Here is a 16,137-nt window from a genome sequence, read left to right as displayed (position 1 = left end):
GCTTCAATGAGCAAATATCTATTTCCATTTTGTAAAGGACTTCTTTTTTTTTAATATATTTTATTGATTTTTTACAGAGAGGAAGAGAGAGGGATAGAGAGTTAGAAACATCGATGAGAGAGAAACATCGATCAGCTGCCTCTTGCACACCCCCTACTGGGGATGTGCCTGCAACCAAGGTACATGCCCTTGACCGGAATCGAACCTGGGACCCTTGAGTCCACAGGCCGACGCTCTATCCACTGAGCCAAACCGGTTTCGGCAGGACTTCTTTATTTTTTATGGTCTTCTGATAAAATATGGATATGTCACCATTTTTAAAATTAAAATTAACTTGCCCTAGCTGGGTTGGCTCAATGAATAGAGCATTGGCCTGTGGACTGATGGGTCCCAGATTCGGTTCCCGTCAAGGGCACATGCCCAGGTTATGGGCTCTGTCCCCAGTAGGTGGTGTGCAGGAGGCAGCTGATCTATGATTCTCTCTTATCATTGATGTTTCTACCTCTCTCTCCCTCTTCCTTCCTCTCTGAAGTAAATAAAAATATATTTTAAACTCTCCACCCGGTGTTGCCGCAGCCTCTGCTGCTTTCGGGCTCAGTAGCCTGAAGAAAAAAAAGAGAAAAAACTCCAAACAAAACCTCGAAAACGCTTTAAAATCTGGGGGGATAAAAAGAAAAAGCAAATCCTCCTCGAACCTACCGGAAAGTCACTTTTGCACGCTTCTGGCCTGCCAGCCGCCTCCATGGCACCGGGGCGTGGGTGGTGAGCCGCACCGTCCTCCCTCCCCCCACCCCCCCCCCACCCCCCCGTCCTCCCCGAGCACCATGTGTCTGGCTGCCCTTGGTGGCCCGCGTGAAGGCGGCTGCGCTCGGCCCCCAGGCTTGCACACTGACATATTTTGCATCCCTCTTCCCCAGCTGTAATCTTAAACTGCCAGCAGCCCGAGGCCTATATTTAAAGAGAAACGTGTATCCCAGAGGCCGCGTGGTTACCGTTTGGCTGGCTCTTTAAGAATTTTTGTAATTTGGAGGAAAGTCCCCACTTAATACATTTATTTGGAAATTTGGAGCTGAAAATTACAAACTCCCGGGGAGAGCCATATTGTTTTTGAGAGCCTTTTGTGAGCGGTCCTGCAGTCTCGAGTGAGCCGCCCAGGACTTCTGGGTCCCTCCTGCTCTGCCACCCATGAGCTGGTTGAGCGCGGATTGGGGAAGAACCCCTTTTGTCCTGTGTGGTCCCTGTAAGAGGTCCTGGCGGGGATTGGGGTCACGGGGGCTGGGGAGATGAACGCTGCCGCCAGCAGCTACCCCGTGGCCTCCCTGTGTGTGGGTGACTTGCACTGGGACGTCACCCAGGCCGAGCTGTATGACAAGTTCAGCCCTGCGGGGCCTGTGCTTCCATCCGGGTCTGCCACGATGGAACCACCCGCCGCTCACTGAGTTATGCCCACGTCAACTTCCAGCAGCCGCTGGCGCTGAGCGGGCCTGGGATACTGTGAACTTGGATGTGATTAAGGGAAAGCCAATCCGCATCACGTGGTCTCAAAGGGATCCCTCTTTGAGAAAAGCTGGTGTGGGGAACGTCTTCATCAAGAACCTGGAAAAATCTATAGATAGCAGGGCACTTTATGATACTTCTTCTACTTTTGGGAACATCCTGACCTGCAAGGAGGTGTGTGACGAGAACGGCTCTAAGGGTTATGCTTTCGTTCACTTCGAGACCCAAGAGGCTGCAGACAAGGCCATCGAGAAGATGAACGGCACGCTCCTCAATGACCACAAAGTGTTTGTGGGCAGATTCAAGTCTCAAAAAGAGCGGGAAGCTGAACTTGGGGCCAGAGCCAAGGAGTTTACTAAGATGTGTATCAAAAACTTTGGGGAAGAGGTAGATGGGTGATGAGAGACTGAAAGAGCTGTTCAGCCAGTTTGGGAAGACCCTAAGTGTCACGGTGATGAGAGATCCCAATGGGAAATCCAAAGGCTTTGGCTTTATGAGTTAAAAAAACATGAGGATATCTCTAGCTGGTTTGGCTCAGTGCCTAGAGTATCGGCCTATGGAGGGTCCGGGTTTGATTCCGGTAAAGGGCACATGCTCAGGTTGCAGGCTCAATCCCCAGTGGGGGGCGTGCAGGAGGCAGCTGATTAATGATTCTTTTTTATCATTAATGTCTCTCTCCCCCTTCCTCTCTGAAGTCAATAAAAATATATTTAAAAAACAAAACACACACACACGAGGATGCCAATATGGCTGTGGAAGAGATGAATGGAAAAGAAATTAGTGGGAAAGTCATTTTTGTAGGCTGTGCACAGAAAAAAGTGGAATGGCAGCAGGTAAAACAGAAATGTGAACAGCTGAAGCAAGAGAGAATTAGTCGATACCAGGGGGTGAATCTCTATAGTAAGAACTTGGATGACACCACTGACGATGAGAAGCTAAGGAAAGAGTTTTCTCCTTTCGGATCCATCACCAGTGCTGAGGTAATGCTGGAGGATGGGAGAAGCAAAGGGCTCGGCTTTGTTTGCTTCTCGTCTCCTGAAAAGGCCACCAAGGTAGTCACTGTGATGAATGGATGCATCATGGGTTCCAAGCCACCGTATGTGGCCCTGGCCCAGAGGAAGGAAGAGCGAAAGGCTCACCTGACCAACCAGTATATGCAGCGGGTGGCCGGAATGAGAGCACTCCCTGCCAGTGCCATCTTAAATCACTTCCGACGTGCAGCTGGTGGCTACTTCGTGTCAGCAGTTCCACAGGCTCAGGGAAGGCCTCCATGTTACACACCTAACCAGTCAGCACAGATGTGACCTAATCCATGCTGGCAGCAAGGCTTCCAAGGAGTGCCAAGTGCAGTACGCCAGTCTGGGCCTCGTCCAACTCTTCGCCATCTGGCTCCAACTGGTAATGCCCCGGCCTCTCGTGGCCTCCCTACAACTGCTCAGAGAGTCGGGTCTGAGTGCCCAGACCACTTGGCTATGGACTTTGATGGGGCTGGTGCCACCCAGCAAGGGCTGACTGACAGCTGCCAGTCGGGAGGTGTTCCCACAGCTGTGCAGAACTTAGCACCTCACCCTGCCATACCACCTCTCAGCCTGTGGTCGCCTCCATGTTGGCCGCAGCACCCTCTTAGGAACAGAAGCATATGCTGGGCGAACATTTGTTCCTCTCCTCCAAACCATGCATTCAAACCTGGCTGGGAAGATTACGGGAATGATCGACAACTCTGAGCTGCTGCACATGCTGGAGTCCCCCAAGTCTCTCCGCTCCAAGGTGGATGAAGCTGTGCCGTTCTACAGGCTTATCATGCCAAGAAAGAAGCTGCCCGGCAGGTGGGCACTGTTGCTGCAGCTACCTCTTAGGCAAGGAAAAAACGATTCAGAAGCCAAATAGCCTCTGAGGAAATCCAGCTCAAGGTTTGAAGACTTCCTAGCTTGTCCTATGGGCCTCAACACTAAGAACCACAAATTGCAAATTTATTAGGTCATTTTGTATCAAAAGATCAATTATGAAGTACCTAGAATTTTTTAATTAAAAGAATATATTCTCTGGGTTCTGCTATGGCTCAGGCAGTGTTAACTTTTTTCTTTTTTTCCTGTTGTGGGTTTTGATCCCCTTCCCCACCTCCCCCCACCCCACCCCCAGGAATTGGTTTTGTTTGATGTATCCAAGTCTTAAGTTTCTCAATAAAGAAAAACTCCATAAAAATATTTAAAAAATAATTAATTTAATTAATATTAATTTGACATATTACCATGGTCTGTGATTCAAGTTTAAGCGAAGTCTCCCAGCCGTGCCTTACCCCAGGTCCCACTGCTAAGCTGCTGGTGATCCAGACCTCTGGACATTTTGTGCATTGAGCAGTCTAGATCCTGTGACACACAGCTTGGAGGGCTTTCTGCTCGTGCAGAGAGGACCCTCGCTCCTAATGGGAGTTTGCTTGAACCCAGCAGACTGTCCTGGAGTTAATCTGGGCTCTGGTGATGGGCAGAGAGCCCGTCAGTGGGAACATCCTTCTCTGCTATAAACAGCATCTTCAGTCTTTATTATCTATGATCAAAATGTATTGATAATATAGTATTATCTGTGATCATCAATGCTGCTGTGACTAGGCTGGCCCAGACCTAACACTGCATATGTGCAAAATAAACTCTAGAAATGGCGTGGCGTTTGCTGGGCCGGGCCTGGTGGTGTCTCGGTCTTCATTAGCTGCCTGGGACTGTGTGCCCTGCCCACAACCTTGGCCACCAGAGAGTCACCATGGTTTGCATTCGGCCAAACCAGATAGGAAGGAGGTGGATCCCAGGTGAGAGCTGGAGAGCAGCCTTCTGCTCTCTCCCTTCCGTGCACACACGGGGCGGGGGCGTGCCCTCAGCCCCAGCTCGCTCCCTTGTTTGCAGCGACCCTTCCCGGGCTTGTCCTTGGACTGAGGCGTCCCTGTTGTTCTGTGGTTTCAGAAACGGGTTTCTCCTTTCGAGGACATGATCTTCTGTTTCTCGGAAGAGGACTGGTCCCTTCTAGACCCTGCCCAGACTGGCTTCTACGGGGAGTTCATCATTGGAGAGGACTGTGGGGTTTCGCTGCCTCCAAGTAAGACGTCCTTCCACCCTCTCCTGAGACCAGGGCGCTGGGGGCCCACATCTGAATTTGCCGACCACCCTCCATCCCTGACATGAGGTCACCTGCACACAGCGACACTGAGGGCTCTTAGTAGAGGCATCCTCACCTGCCGCTATCACATGTAAATCAGGCTTACTGGCTGTTTTGCATTCGAAACCAAACATAACAGGTTCCTGTGCACCCACTTTCCTTCTATCATTCTGATCCTAAGGCCTCTGAAGTTCTGGCTTTCTGTCTCTTGGGCCTGACAGCTGCCCCAAACCCACAGCTCCCCCACTAGTGTGCCCCTCCCCGCCCTCTCTGCTTGCTCAAGCCTCTCAGTTTCTCTGCAGCTCTGTGTGGCCCTGTCACTGCCATGGCTTGGCCTGCGTCCCTTTAGGTCACTGAGGAATGTGTGTCCTCCCCTTTTCTGTGAACAGATGACCCAGCAGCCCAGCAGGACCTCTCTCAGGGTGAGGAGAATGAGCCGTGTGTTCCCGAGCTGCAGGACCTCCAGGGCAAGGGTGCTACCCAGGTCTCCTACTTGGGTGAGTCATGATTCCACCACTGGGGGGACAGAGTAGGGTGGTAGGTGGTGCCGGCCAGAGGTGGGCCACTCCCTGCCATCTCTCTGCAGCCCTCTGTAACCCCAGGCTCTGTCTCAGTAGAGCATGTTTTGCCTCCTCCATGACTTCTCCCAGAAAGAATGTAGGTTTTTTGTGTTTTTTTTGCGGGTGTGGGATCACACTCATCAACAGGAACTAGGACACAGTGGGAACATCCTTCTCTGCTATAAACAGCACCTGGGCTGTGCTGACAAGCCAGCAGCCCCTCCACAGGTGAGGTCACATTCTCCAGAGATCAGGTGGAGAAGGAGCACTGGTGCAGGACCTCCAGGTGTCTCATTCTCTAGTCCCTCCACCACATGCTGCGAGTGTGCGGAAACTAAGGCACGGGGTGCTGGGCCTTGGCTTACAACAGCACAGCATGGGCAGCAGCATTTCCCAGTCCCCCATCTGGGCTTTCTGTGTAAGTGGTTAACCACTTGCCATAACGCCTGAGACACTGCTCCTTCAGGACTAGAGGCTCTGTATGGTTTCAACAGCAGCCCCCACTCCTTCCCTTCAGGACCTAGAGCTGGTACAGTGCAGTCAAGTGTGGGTCTCCATTCCCACCTGGACGAGCATGCAGGGCCTCGGGGTGGCCAGCTGCCTGTCCTGGCAGCCCAGCAGGCTCTGTGCAGACTGTGTATGCAGGGTCTGCGAGGGGCCCGGGCCTGTGGAAATCCCACCACAGAAGCGGAAGCGACCATAGGGTGGCAGTCACTTCTTCACAGGCAAGTCGACAGGCAGATCCAGGACTCGTGCTGACTGCATATAGCTTCAGAATGTTTTTGCCTACAAATTCATTTGCTCCACAAACATTGACTGAGTGGCTGCCCAAGAAGGGAGCTCTGAGCTGCCCTTGGCTCATAGCCTGGCATCTGTTAAGATACCTCCCCAGGAAATGCCACAGCTGCACGACAAATCCACCTTTCCATTTTCTTTTCTGGAAAGACGTTCCAAGTGTCCAGCCATTCCAGGCCGAAGAAAGAGGAAAACAGGATGAGCTACAGGGACCAGAGTTCCAGGCCTGCGAGCAGACAACACTTGCTCAGAGCACCTGCCCAGGTAAAGAGGGTCTGGGAGGGTGTGGGGTGTGTGATACATATGTGAGCATATGTGTACACGTGGTATGTGTACATGTAGTATCTGCTGTGTGGTATGTGCATGTTTTGTGTGTATAGTGTCTGGTATGTTGAAGTGGGAACGTGTATGGTGTGTGCATGCACGTTTGCTGGTGTGGGTGGGGTCAGGGATTGAACTCTCTGAGGTCCTTGCTGACCGACCACTCCTGTGAGTTGTCAGCTTATTGTGCTGGGTTCCCTTTTGCTAGGGTCTCTCCCAGCTGAGCTCCAGCCCAAGACCCTCCCCTCCTGGCCTCACCCTGGCAGGTTGAAGCAGGTGCGCCACAGCGCTACTGGCCATTAGGGGTGTGTTTCTTCCCTGAGCACAGAAGCCAGAGTCCTGGGCAAAGCCTTGGACCTGAAGAGCAGGAGTGTGGCATGCCTGCGAGAGGGACTCTGGGGAGTGTCCTCCACCTGTTTCATAGGGTCATGTTGGTAAAAGTCACCACCTCCAGAGGCAAAGACTGAGTGGCCATCATTTTTAAAAAAATATGTTTTTATTGATCTTTAGAGAAAGAGGAATCTTTTAAGTGAGAGGGATAGAGAGATAGAAACATCAATAGGCTGCCTCATGCACACCTCATACTGGGGATCAAACCCACAACCCAGACATGTGCCCTGACCGGGAATCGAACCAGTGACCTCTTGGTTCATGGGCCGATGCTCTACCACTGAGCAACACCAGCTGGGCAATGTGGCCATCTTTAATGTCCTTGGGGTTAAGGTGTTCTTCCAGACACCATACCTGAGTCTCTGGTTCTTTTTTTGTTTTGTTTTGTTCTTTTTTTAAATTCCAGTTGACATACAATATTATATTAGTCTCTGGTTCATACTCAAACCCACTGTGTGATGGAGACTTTCTACAGCTGTGGGGACTGACTCACGTACAGTCTTTTACCCGAGATGCCTTTTGGAGCAAGAGTTCTCTGGCAAAGAATTGTAAATTGTATGCACCCCTATGTTCATAGCAGCACAATTTACAATAGCTAAGATCTGGAAATAGCCCAAGTGCCCATCAGTAGACAAGTGGACAACAAAAGGTGTGGTGCGTTTATACCATGGAATGCTATGCAGCAATAAAAAAGAAGAATCTCTTACCCTTTGAGACAACATGGAGGGACCTGGAGAGTATCATGCTAAGTGAAACAAGCTAGCCAGAGAAAGACAGGTATCACATGATCTCACTCATATATGGAATGTAATTAACAAAAGAAACTGATGAACAGAGTGGATCCAGAGACATGGAAGCATGGAACAGAGCGTGGAATCTCAGAGGGAAGGCGGCTAGGGTGGGTGGGAGGTACTCAACCAAAGACCTTGTATGCATATGTGCATAACACAAAGAGTAGGGTGCAGAAGGCCTGTGAGGGCGGGCAGGAGAGGGTCAATGGGGGTAAAGGGGAACATACGTAATACTTTCAACAATAAAGAATTTAAAAAATAAAAAAGAATTCTCCAGAGATTCTGGGATGAAGCCAAGATTCAGGAAAAAAAAAAAAAAGAGTTGTCTGGCATTGTGGTAATTCCACTTAGCTCTGTGCAGGGCTCCCTGCTATTTCTGTTCACCCCTTCACATGTAGACAAAGGGATTTTACATTTACAGCAGATCCAGAAGGAGGATAGCCCCTTCCCAAAACTTTGAGCTCCCTCACCCCTGGTTTTCTCAGGTGCCTGCAACAGGCCGAGAGTGGCCATGCATAGCTGAGGATGGCCCCTCCCCCGGATGAGGGTGGCCATTTCAATGGGGCTAGAGGAATGCTTGTTGCCACATGTGCACTTCTGGCCTTCTCTGGCCTCTGCCTGCCCATAGCAGCCTCATGATACACAGGGTGGGTGCCTACATATGTATTAAATCATGTGTAATCCTCAACAATAACCCCAAAAGGCAGCTCTGATTCCTATCTCTATTTTACAGAAAAAAATTTAAAGGAGAGAGAAAGTTGCCCAACATGTCAGGGGAATTGAGCTCAATTGGGGGATTGGGGATACCGAAGCCTGTGGCCATGCTGTGCGTGGCCTGGGGATGGATGATGGATGGTTCCCTGTGAGCTGGAGGGACTGAGGAGAGAAGCAGGGAGGCTAGGAAGCCAGATGTGAAAAACAAAAGACAACGGCATTATAAAGAATATATTCTTAGAATGTTAGGATGGGGAAGCTTTCTTGTAAGACATAAAACCAAAAGGAGATGAATAAATGTGTTGCATTTTAAAACTGTGAAAAACAAACGTGATGAAACAATATACATAAATTTTTTTTAAAAAGAAAGAAAAAAATGGGAGGGATTATGTGCAAATAAGAGGCAACAGATTCAGACCCATAATTTTGACTTCAGAGAAAAGGCAAGCTGTGGCTCGGCAGTGTGGAGTCAAGCCCGGACCTCGGGCCTGACCGCCCACATTCAGACCCTCAGTCTGACACCCATGGCCTGTCTCGGTGGACCCTGGGTCAGCGACTTCTGCTCAGGAGCCCCAGGGGCAGAATGAAAACATCAGTGTACCTGTTACGGGGTTCAGTGTTTGTGTGTCCCCCCCCACACCCCTCCGTCTATACTCATCACTCCCTGATTTCACTGTTTCTCCGGTGTTTGGGGCACACTGCTGACTCCCACCTCACCTAGTAACAACTCCTAACATTGTGTAAATGGCCCACAGGAGCACCAAGGATTGTTTATGCCCCTTTTAGAAATTGCATTTATTTTTTGTCACTTCAGCTGATTTGAGGGGTTGTCATCCTGTATGCACTGTATTCGTCTCCTAAGGAGGCTCCAACAACAGAAATGGGTTTTCTCAAAATGCTGGAGGTCTGAGGTCCAGGTATGAGAAGGGGCTTCTCCTGCAGCAAGTCTTCGTGGCCAGTAGCTGGCTGTCTTCTCCCTGAGCTTCCCCGTGTCTGTGTCCTAATAGCTTCTTGGAAGGATGCCAGTTGGCTTACAATCCATCTAATGACCTCATTTTAACTTAACTCTTGAAAGACCTTAATTCCAAATATAGTCACAACCCGAGGTATTTGGGGTTAGGACGTAAGCATAATAGGGATTTTTAGGGGATGCAGTTCTGCCCTTAGCACTCCACCCGCTGGTCCCCTAAGTTCATGTCCTCACATTCAAAATACATTCACCCTTTCCCCATAACCCCCAATGTCATACCTGTTCCGTCATCCACTCTAAGTGGCCTCCACATTGCTTTCCTGCAGCCGGAGGGGACCCACCGCCCCCTAAGAACAGCCTGGATGAGGAGGTGACCATCGAGATCGTCCTGTCCAGCTCTGGGGATGAAGACTCCCAGCTGGGCCCCTACTGCACAGATGAGACACGGAGCCCCTTGGGGAAGCAAAACGGCACCCCCGTGCCCCAGCAGAATGGCCTCTCGGTGGGGGGCGAGGTGCACACCTCTGGGAAGTCCTACGTGTGCCCCAACTGCGGCAAGGTCTTCCGCTGGAGGGTCAATTTCATCCGACACCTGCGCAGCCGCAGGGAGCAGGAGAAGCTGCACGAGTGCTCGGTGTGTGGGGAGCTGTTCAGTGACAGCGAGGACCTGGACGGGCACCTGGAAGCCCACGAGGCCCAGAAACCTTTCCGGTGCGGCGCCTGCGGGAAGACCTTCCGCCTCAACTCTCACCTGCTCTGCCACACGCGGGTCCACCTGCCGCCGACCGCACCCGGGCCGGTGACTGGGAGCGAGCAGGGGGCGGCAGAGTCCACCGGTGGGGGGCCCGATGCCTCGCTGGCTGAGGGCCGGGCCCGGCTGAGCACCCAGTGCTGTGACTGCGGGAAGCTGTTCCAGCGGCCTGACCACCTGGCGAGGCACCGCAGCGTGCACGCTAAGGACCGGGCACGGCCTTTCCGGTGCCGGTACTGCGTCAAAAGCTTCCTGCACAACTCCGACCTCCTGCGCCACCAGCGCCTGCATATGAAGCGCCGCTCCAAGCAGGCTCTCAACTCCTACTGACTGACGCCAGGCCCACCCCGGGCCGGGCCTGCCCCTGGACAGACCTCACCTTCCCACCCTTTGCTCTCAGGTAGAAATGAGCTAGTGATCAACTGAGCATTTCTTTTGTCTCTGCTGTGCCAAAAAGCAGGGAGGGAGGTGCACACCCAGCTTGGACTCGCCCGGTGTTTCTGGGTCAGAAGAGAGCCCCGTCCGTGCTTCCCAGGCGGTCTGAGGGACTGGACCGCCCCAGCTGCAGTGACCATTTGGGGTCTGTCCCTTGCCACCAACTCACTACACTGCCATGCTGCCTTGTCTGGACCCCTGCCCCTGTCTTGAGGTTCTAGGGTAACTGTACTTCCCATCTGAGAGCAAGAAGCCGTGGGCGCGGTAATGGGTAGAGAGAGGCAGGGAGTGCATGTGGGCAGCGAGGCCAGGCACACCAACCCTGCCGTGTCCCCAGCTGACCCAAAGAGCACCCGCGGTTAGCAGGCAGCCCTGTCAGGTCAGAAGCTCCGGGGCGCTGTACAGCTGCCTGCGAAGGGGAACTGTGTCCTTTCATTTGGGATGGCAGCTGCTGATTAGGATTTCGAGTTCACTGAGGGCAATACCCACATTTTAAATTGTTGCACACCCTGCTCAAATGTCATTTCTTTGTACCTGAAGGACCCGGTAAATGGTTGTGGGGTAGAAGCAGTTGTCATCATTCGAAAGGCACTTAAGTTCCCCTGCCCGTCCCATTGTGTCCGGGAATGGGGAGCTCAGCCACCCCAGTGGGGGGTTCTGTTGTCTGGATGAGGGGCCGTGGAAACAACCTCCTGTGAGGTTGGGCTCTCCATACAAAGTAACTTAGTCCGCTGTTCATACTCATTTGCTAGGGCTGCCTTAACAGAATACCAAAAACAGGGTGACTTAGAGCAACAGAAACATATTGCCTCCGTTTGGGAGGCTGGAAGTCCAATGTCAAGGGCTCAGTGTGTTGGTTTCCTGTAAGGGAAGGTCTGTTCCACACCTCTCCCCCAGCTTCTGGTGGTGCTGGCGGTCGATGATGTTCCTTGTAGAAATATTACCCCATCTCTGCCTTCATCTTCATGTGGTGTCCCTGTGTACGTGTCTGTCTCCAAATTTCCCCTTTTTATAAGGACACCATATTGGATCAGGGCCCCCATGCCTATTCTGGCATATTCCTGTCTTAATTAGTAACATCCACAATGACCATATTTCTAAGAAAGGCCACATTCTGATGTATTGGGGTTAGGACGTAAATATGAATTTGGGGTGGTGGGGAGACAATCCAATCCACAGCAGCAGATAGTCTTGCAGTTATCTGGTCATCGCTGATTGACAGATGAGCCAACAGAAGCTGCGGTTGGCTTGCTGTCCATTCCACTGGAAGCAGCATAGCTTTGAAAGTGCGTGGCCTGGAGTTCTGGATTGGGAGTGACCGTTGGCTGTGAAATCTCAAGCAACGAAAACCGTGGTCTTATTGTTCCTGGAAGACTGGTAATATCTGCCAGGCCCAATGTCGAGAAAGCACAGGGACCATGGAGTAGTGGTAGCTGATTCAAAGCCACCAGGTGGACGTTTTGTGTTATTTGTATGTCCATCAGCAGGCAGCCAGGCCCCTTGTCACCTCTGTTGTCACATGAGATGCCCTCAAACCCAGTGGAAGAGCCACAGGTTTTATAATTCTGATTACTGTGCCTGTATAGACACCCCTGCATCCTGAGGAGCAGTAAATGCAATAAAACAGTTAGGTCATACCCTGAACAAAAAATAAATATTGGGGCTCTCCATTTCTAAATAATTTGCCTCTTATTGATCTGCCAGGAAGAGGGGGGAAGTGAATCTTTAAGGCTATTGAGGAGGAAATTCCAAATAGAAGCCAGGTTATACATTTGCCCCACCCTCATGCACTCTTGCTCAAGGGCTTGTCAGCTGGAAGATGGTTCTCCATCTGCTTCAGACATTTGTGAAATGGAGGAACATCGCCCCACTTACTGTTGTGTCTTACCTGTAAAACCAGATCCTAAATAAGAAAAACACCAAGGGGATGTAACTTTCTTGAGACCCCACCAAATACTGTGGAGAACCCCCCACTCACTGACCCCATACACCTAGTACCTACCTAATTGGAAGGTCAATCACTCAGGATTCAGAAGCCCTCCAGGGTGATGTAGCTCAAATCCCAGTTCATCCCATTCCAAAGAGGCCAGTGGGGTTACCTGCTCCTCCGGGCACCGGAGAACTGACCACTTGCTCCCTCCCTGGGGGATGGGCAGGCAGGTGAGCTACATCTCCACCATACCATGGAAGTACAGGCCCCACATCCAAGAAACCTCTGCCCTCCCTGCTCCTTGGATCTCTGGACACTGTTTCCACAAACTCCTAAGTACATAAAAATTAACTTACTGAATTAATATGTTACACTTTCCATTTAGTTTAAAAAGTAATGTGCACCACAGTTGAGATAGTCAATTGGCCTGACAAGGTGAGCTTGAGGTGTAAGGATGCTGGAAATTGTCCTCTGGGTGTCAGACTTCACCTTGTGGCACATTTAGGCCTCAAATAGATGGCCTGCTCACCTGAGCTGACCCCTGTCCAAAGGACAGAGGAAGTCACTACACCAGGGGTATTTTGTACTCCTGGGCACACTATAGCTGGTTAACCTGACCTCACCATTGTCCTAGATCCCAACCTCTCTCCCTAGCTGAGGGACGTGATCAGTGGTGAGAAGGTGTGAGTCCACGCCTGCCTTGGAGATCGGTCTATGTCACTTTTCTCCCATAAGATGGTTTTCCCTTTCTGCCAAAAGCAGAGTGTAATATAGGGGATTTGATGATAACTTACGTTGCCACATCTTGTCAAAATATGGAGGGGCTGGGACACTTGCCTGGAAAATGTTGCAGGTCAGAAAAGGCACATCTGAGAATCAGGGTAAGTCTGCTCCATCCAAATTAGGCTGGGGCCTCTTTGAATGCATCTGTGTGCTCTGAGAGGAGACAGGACCTGCCTCCAGCCCACTGAAGGTAAATTCAGAGTGAGATTTCTGGACTTTTAAAAATACTTTTTTAATTGATTTCAGAGAGGGAGAGATAGAAACGTCAGTGATGAGAGAGAATCATTGGCTGCCTCCTGCATGCCCCCACACTGGGGATTGAGCTAGCAGCCCAGCATGTGCCCTGACCAGGAATCAAACTGACCTCCTGGTTCATAGGTCAACGCTCAACCACTGAGCCACACCAGCCAGGCAGATTTCTGGATATTTTAAAGATTTTCCAGAAGATTGAGTGAGAAAGAGTTTAAGGTTGTGGAAATTTTACCAGTACTTTGCATTTTCAGCAAACATTGACCCACCCAGTTGGGAGGGGGTGATGGTGCTGAGGATAGGTAAACCATATTTATCTTGGTCTCCCGGTTGGTTATTCCCATTTTTCTAAAATGGCTTGGCTAGTATTAGGATGATACTCCATGGCCATGATATAAAGGCTTCACTAGCCGTCTGAGCTCAAGAAGCCAAAAGTCTGACCAGATGTGCATTCACTAAATTTGCACAGAACTAGGTGCTCCAGCAAAGATGGCCACGAAGGCCTAGCTGGTTTGCTCAGTGGATAGAGCCTCCCAGGTTCGATTCTAATCAAGGTTTGATTCCAATGCCCGGGTTGTGGGCTTGATCCCCAGTGGGGGGTGTGCGGGAGGCAGCTGATCAATGATTCTCATCATTGATGTTTCTATCTCTCCCTCTTCCTTCCTCTTTGAAATCAATAAAAATATATATATTTTTTAAAAAGATGGCTACCAAGATGGGAGGACCAGGGGCCCCAACATTCTTAAGGCAGTCTTCCATCCCTGTGGGGATTTTCACGTAGCTGCTGCTGTTAATAGCAGAGACCTCTGGCTTACACTCTGTCTTATAACAAAGTTAGCCAGGTGGCTGGTGGGCAGTCTTGGGGCTCAGAGAGGGTGAATGCAGACCCATGTTGTCAGGAGGAGATACCTGGTGCATCTCTCAACACTCCCCACTACTAGTCACCAAGGACAGAGACCTCATTGTGTTCCTGTTTACAAAGTCTGAAACAAAACGAGACCTTGTTATGTGACGTATAAGGCATACCTTGTCCGGTCTGCCTTCCTGAGAGGCACTGGCTCCTGCCAGAGCAGGGCCTTAGAAGCCAGCTTGGCCAGGTGCCAAGCAAAGCCTGTGCTATCCTCATGCCAATGCTCTGACACTAATGACCTGGGAGAACACTGGCTCCCATAGGTTGAAGGTGAAGGCCTATACAAGATCCCCCACTTCAAATGCCAGTTAGGCGTCTTGGGGGCCGTACAGACTAATGCTGAGATGGCTACAAGCGGGGGTTCTAAAGACCCCTCAGGTTTGATTATTCACTACAATGACTTCCAGTAACTCACTGAGAGTGTTATCCTTATGGTGAGTGTTTATTATAAAGGGTACAACCAAGGAACAGCAAAAATGAAGGGGTGCACTGGGCGAGGTCGGGGACGGGTGTTGGAAAGGCAGAGCTTCCATGCCCGCCCTCTGTGGGCTAGGGTGCGGCCAGCTCTCAGCCAGTCACCTTGGGCTGAGCTGAGTTGTCCAGGATTCTTACCACGTTTCATGTCGATGCCCCATGCCATGAAACTCCAGCTGCCTCCCACATGCGCCCCTCCTGGAAATCGAACCCCAAACCTAGGCATCTTATTGCCCCTGTTGCCCCTCTGTGCTGGCTGCAGCCCACCAGGCCTTGTTCACTTCAGGACACCAGCTTGCTGGTGTCACAGAAATGCTGCTGTGTCCAAAGCAAGTGGAGCTAAAAGCCCAATGAGAACTGCATGTACCCTGGAATGCGAGTTTCCTAGGAATTCCTGCTCTCCTTAGAACTTCTGACAAGCTGCAATTTGGGGCCGCTAAGGAAATTACACAATTAGGAACCAGAAGACCAACGTGGCCTTTGTTCTTAGGATTTTATTCAAAGATGGTGGACACCTCCTTAAGGACATGTGGCTTCATATTCGGGGCTCTCGGCATGTGCACAGTGGTGGGCACTGCAGAGGGACCCACCAGTCAGCTTGGTGACTCCAGTGTCCGGATTATCTAAATAATCCTGTCCCACACTGGGAAGGAATGTGTACAGGTGTGTTACTGGTCCAAGGCCCATGTACCTGATGCTGCAGAAGGCCAAAACTAAAAATGTCAGAGTTTGGCCTGGCTAGTGTGGCTCAGTGAGAAACACCAATGAGGAATGTGCAAGAGACAGCATGTGGCGAGCATCAAGATGGTAAGCACCAGTACTCATCACCTCCCACAACCACATCAAAATTACAACTAAAATACAGAACAACTAACATTCAAAACCACCTGAAATCTGGCTGAATGAAAGTCCTACAACTAGAAAAGTAAAGAAGAAAACACATTAAGACTAGTAGGAGGGCCAGAGATATGGAACGGACCATGTGTAGTGTTTTTGGGTGTGTGTGTGTGTGTGTGTGTGTGTGTGTGTGTGTTTAAGTTGGGAGGGATATCTTGGCTGTGGAGGCATCCCGTGAGGAGCAAAGGGTCCCAGCCCCACAACAAACACCCAGCCCGGTGTTCCAGAGCTGAGAAGAGAAGTCCCCATTACTTCGGGCTGTAAGAACAAGCAGAGATTGTGGCCGAGTGACAGAGGCTGTTGGGAGACGAAGGCAGTTCCACTTAAAGGACTAGTGCACAAACTTAGACTTGCTGCCTCTGAGATCCAGTGCTGGGACAGCAGCTTGAGGGGATCCAGGGACATATGTAGAGGAACTGGATTGTCTGGCGTTGGAGCAAGAACTCAGGGGTGGTTTTCTCCCAGACAGGGGTGCTTTGCTACTATGCTGAGACATCTCCCAGTCACAGAGCTGACTGGCAGCCAT

At 50.8% G+C, this 16,137-nt stretch overlaps 1 protein-coding gene and 1 pseudogene across 11 annotated transcripts in view; both read left to right on the top strand.

Annotated features, from left to right (window-relative positions):
• Positions 1 to 13,910, top strand: part of ZNF496 (zinc finger protein 496) — a 41,251-nt gene extending 27,341 nt beyond the window's left edge. For all 10 annotated transcript variants that reach the window (XM_079771378.1, XM_079771385.1, XM_079771384.1 and 7 more), the window contains 4 exons: positions 4,449 to 4,581; positions 5,031 to 5,138; positions 6,147 to 6,260; positions 9,509 to 13,910. In XM_079771378.1, coding sequence (XP_079627504.1) covers positions 4,449 to 4,581; positions 5,031 to 5,138; positions 6,147 to 6,260; positions 9,509 to 10,263 — 1,110 coding nt within the window. In that variant the 3' untranslated portion in view covers positions 10,264 to 13,910. The remainder of the gene's footprint in view (positions 1 to 4,448; positions 4,582 to 5,030; positions 5,139 to 6,146; positions 6,261 to 9,508) is intronic.
• LOC307099613 (polyadenylate-binding protein 4-like) lies at positions 1,216 to 3,628 on the top strand (annotated as a pseudogene). Its single transcript has 2 exons — positions 1,216 to 2,010; positions 2,235 to 3,628. The product of its transcript is annotated as a polyadenylate-binding protein 4-like (transcript).
• Positions 13,911 to 16,137: the final 2,227 nt, after the last annotated feature.

The sequence above is a fragment of the Cnephaeus nilssonii genome (genome assembly GCF_951640355.1).
Source record: "Cnephaeus nilssonii genome assembly, chromosome: 5".
Classification (NCBI taxonomy): domain Eukaryota; kingdom Metazoa; phylum Chordata; class Mammalia; order Chiroptera; family Vespertilionidae; genus Cnephaeus; species Cnephaeus nilssonii.
The sequence above is the reverse complement of the archived record's forward strand: the minus strand, read 5'-3'. Positions and strand labels throughout refer to the sequence as shown.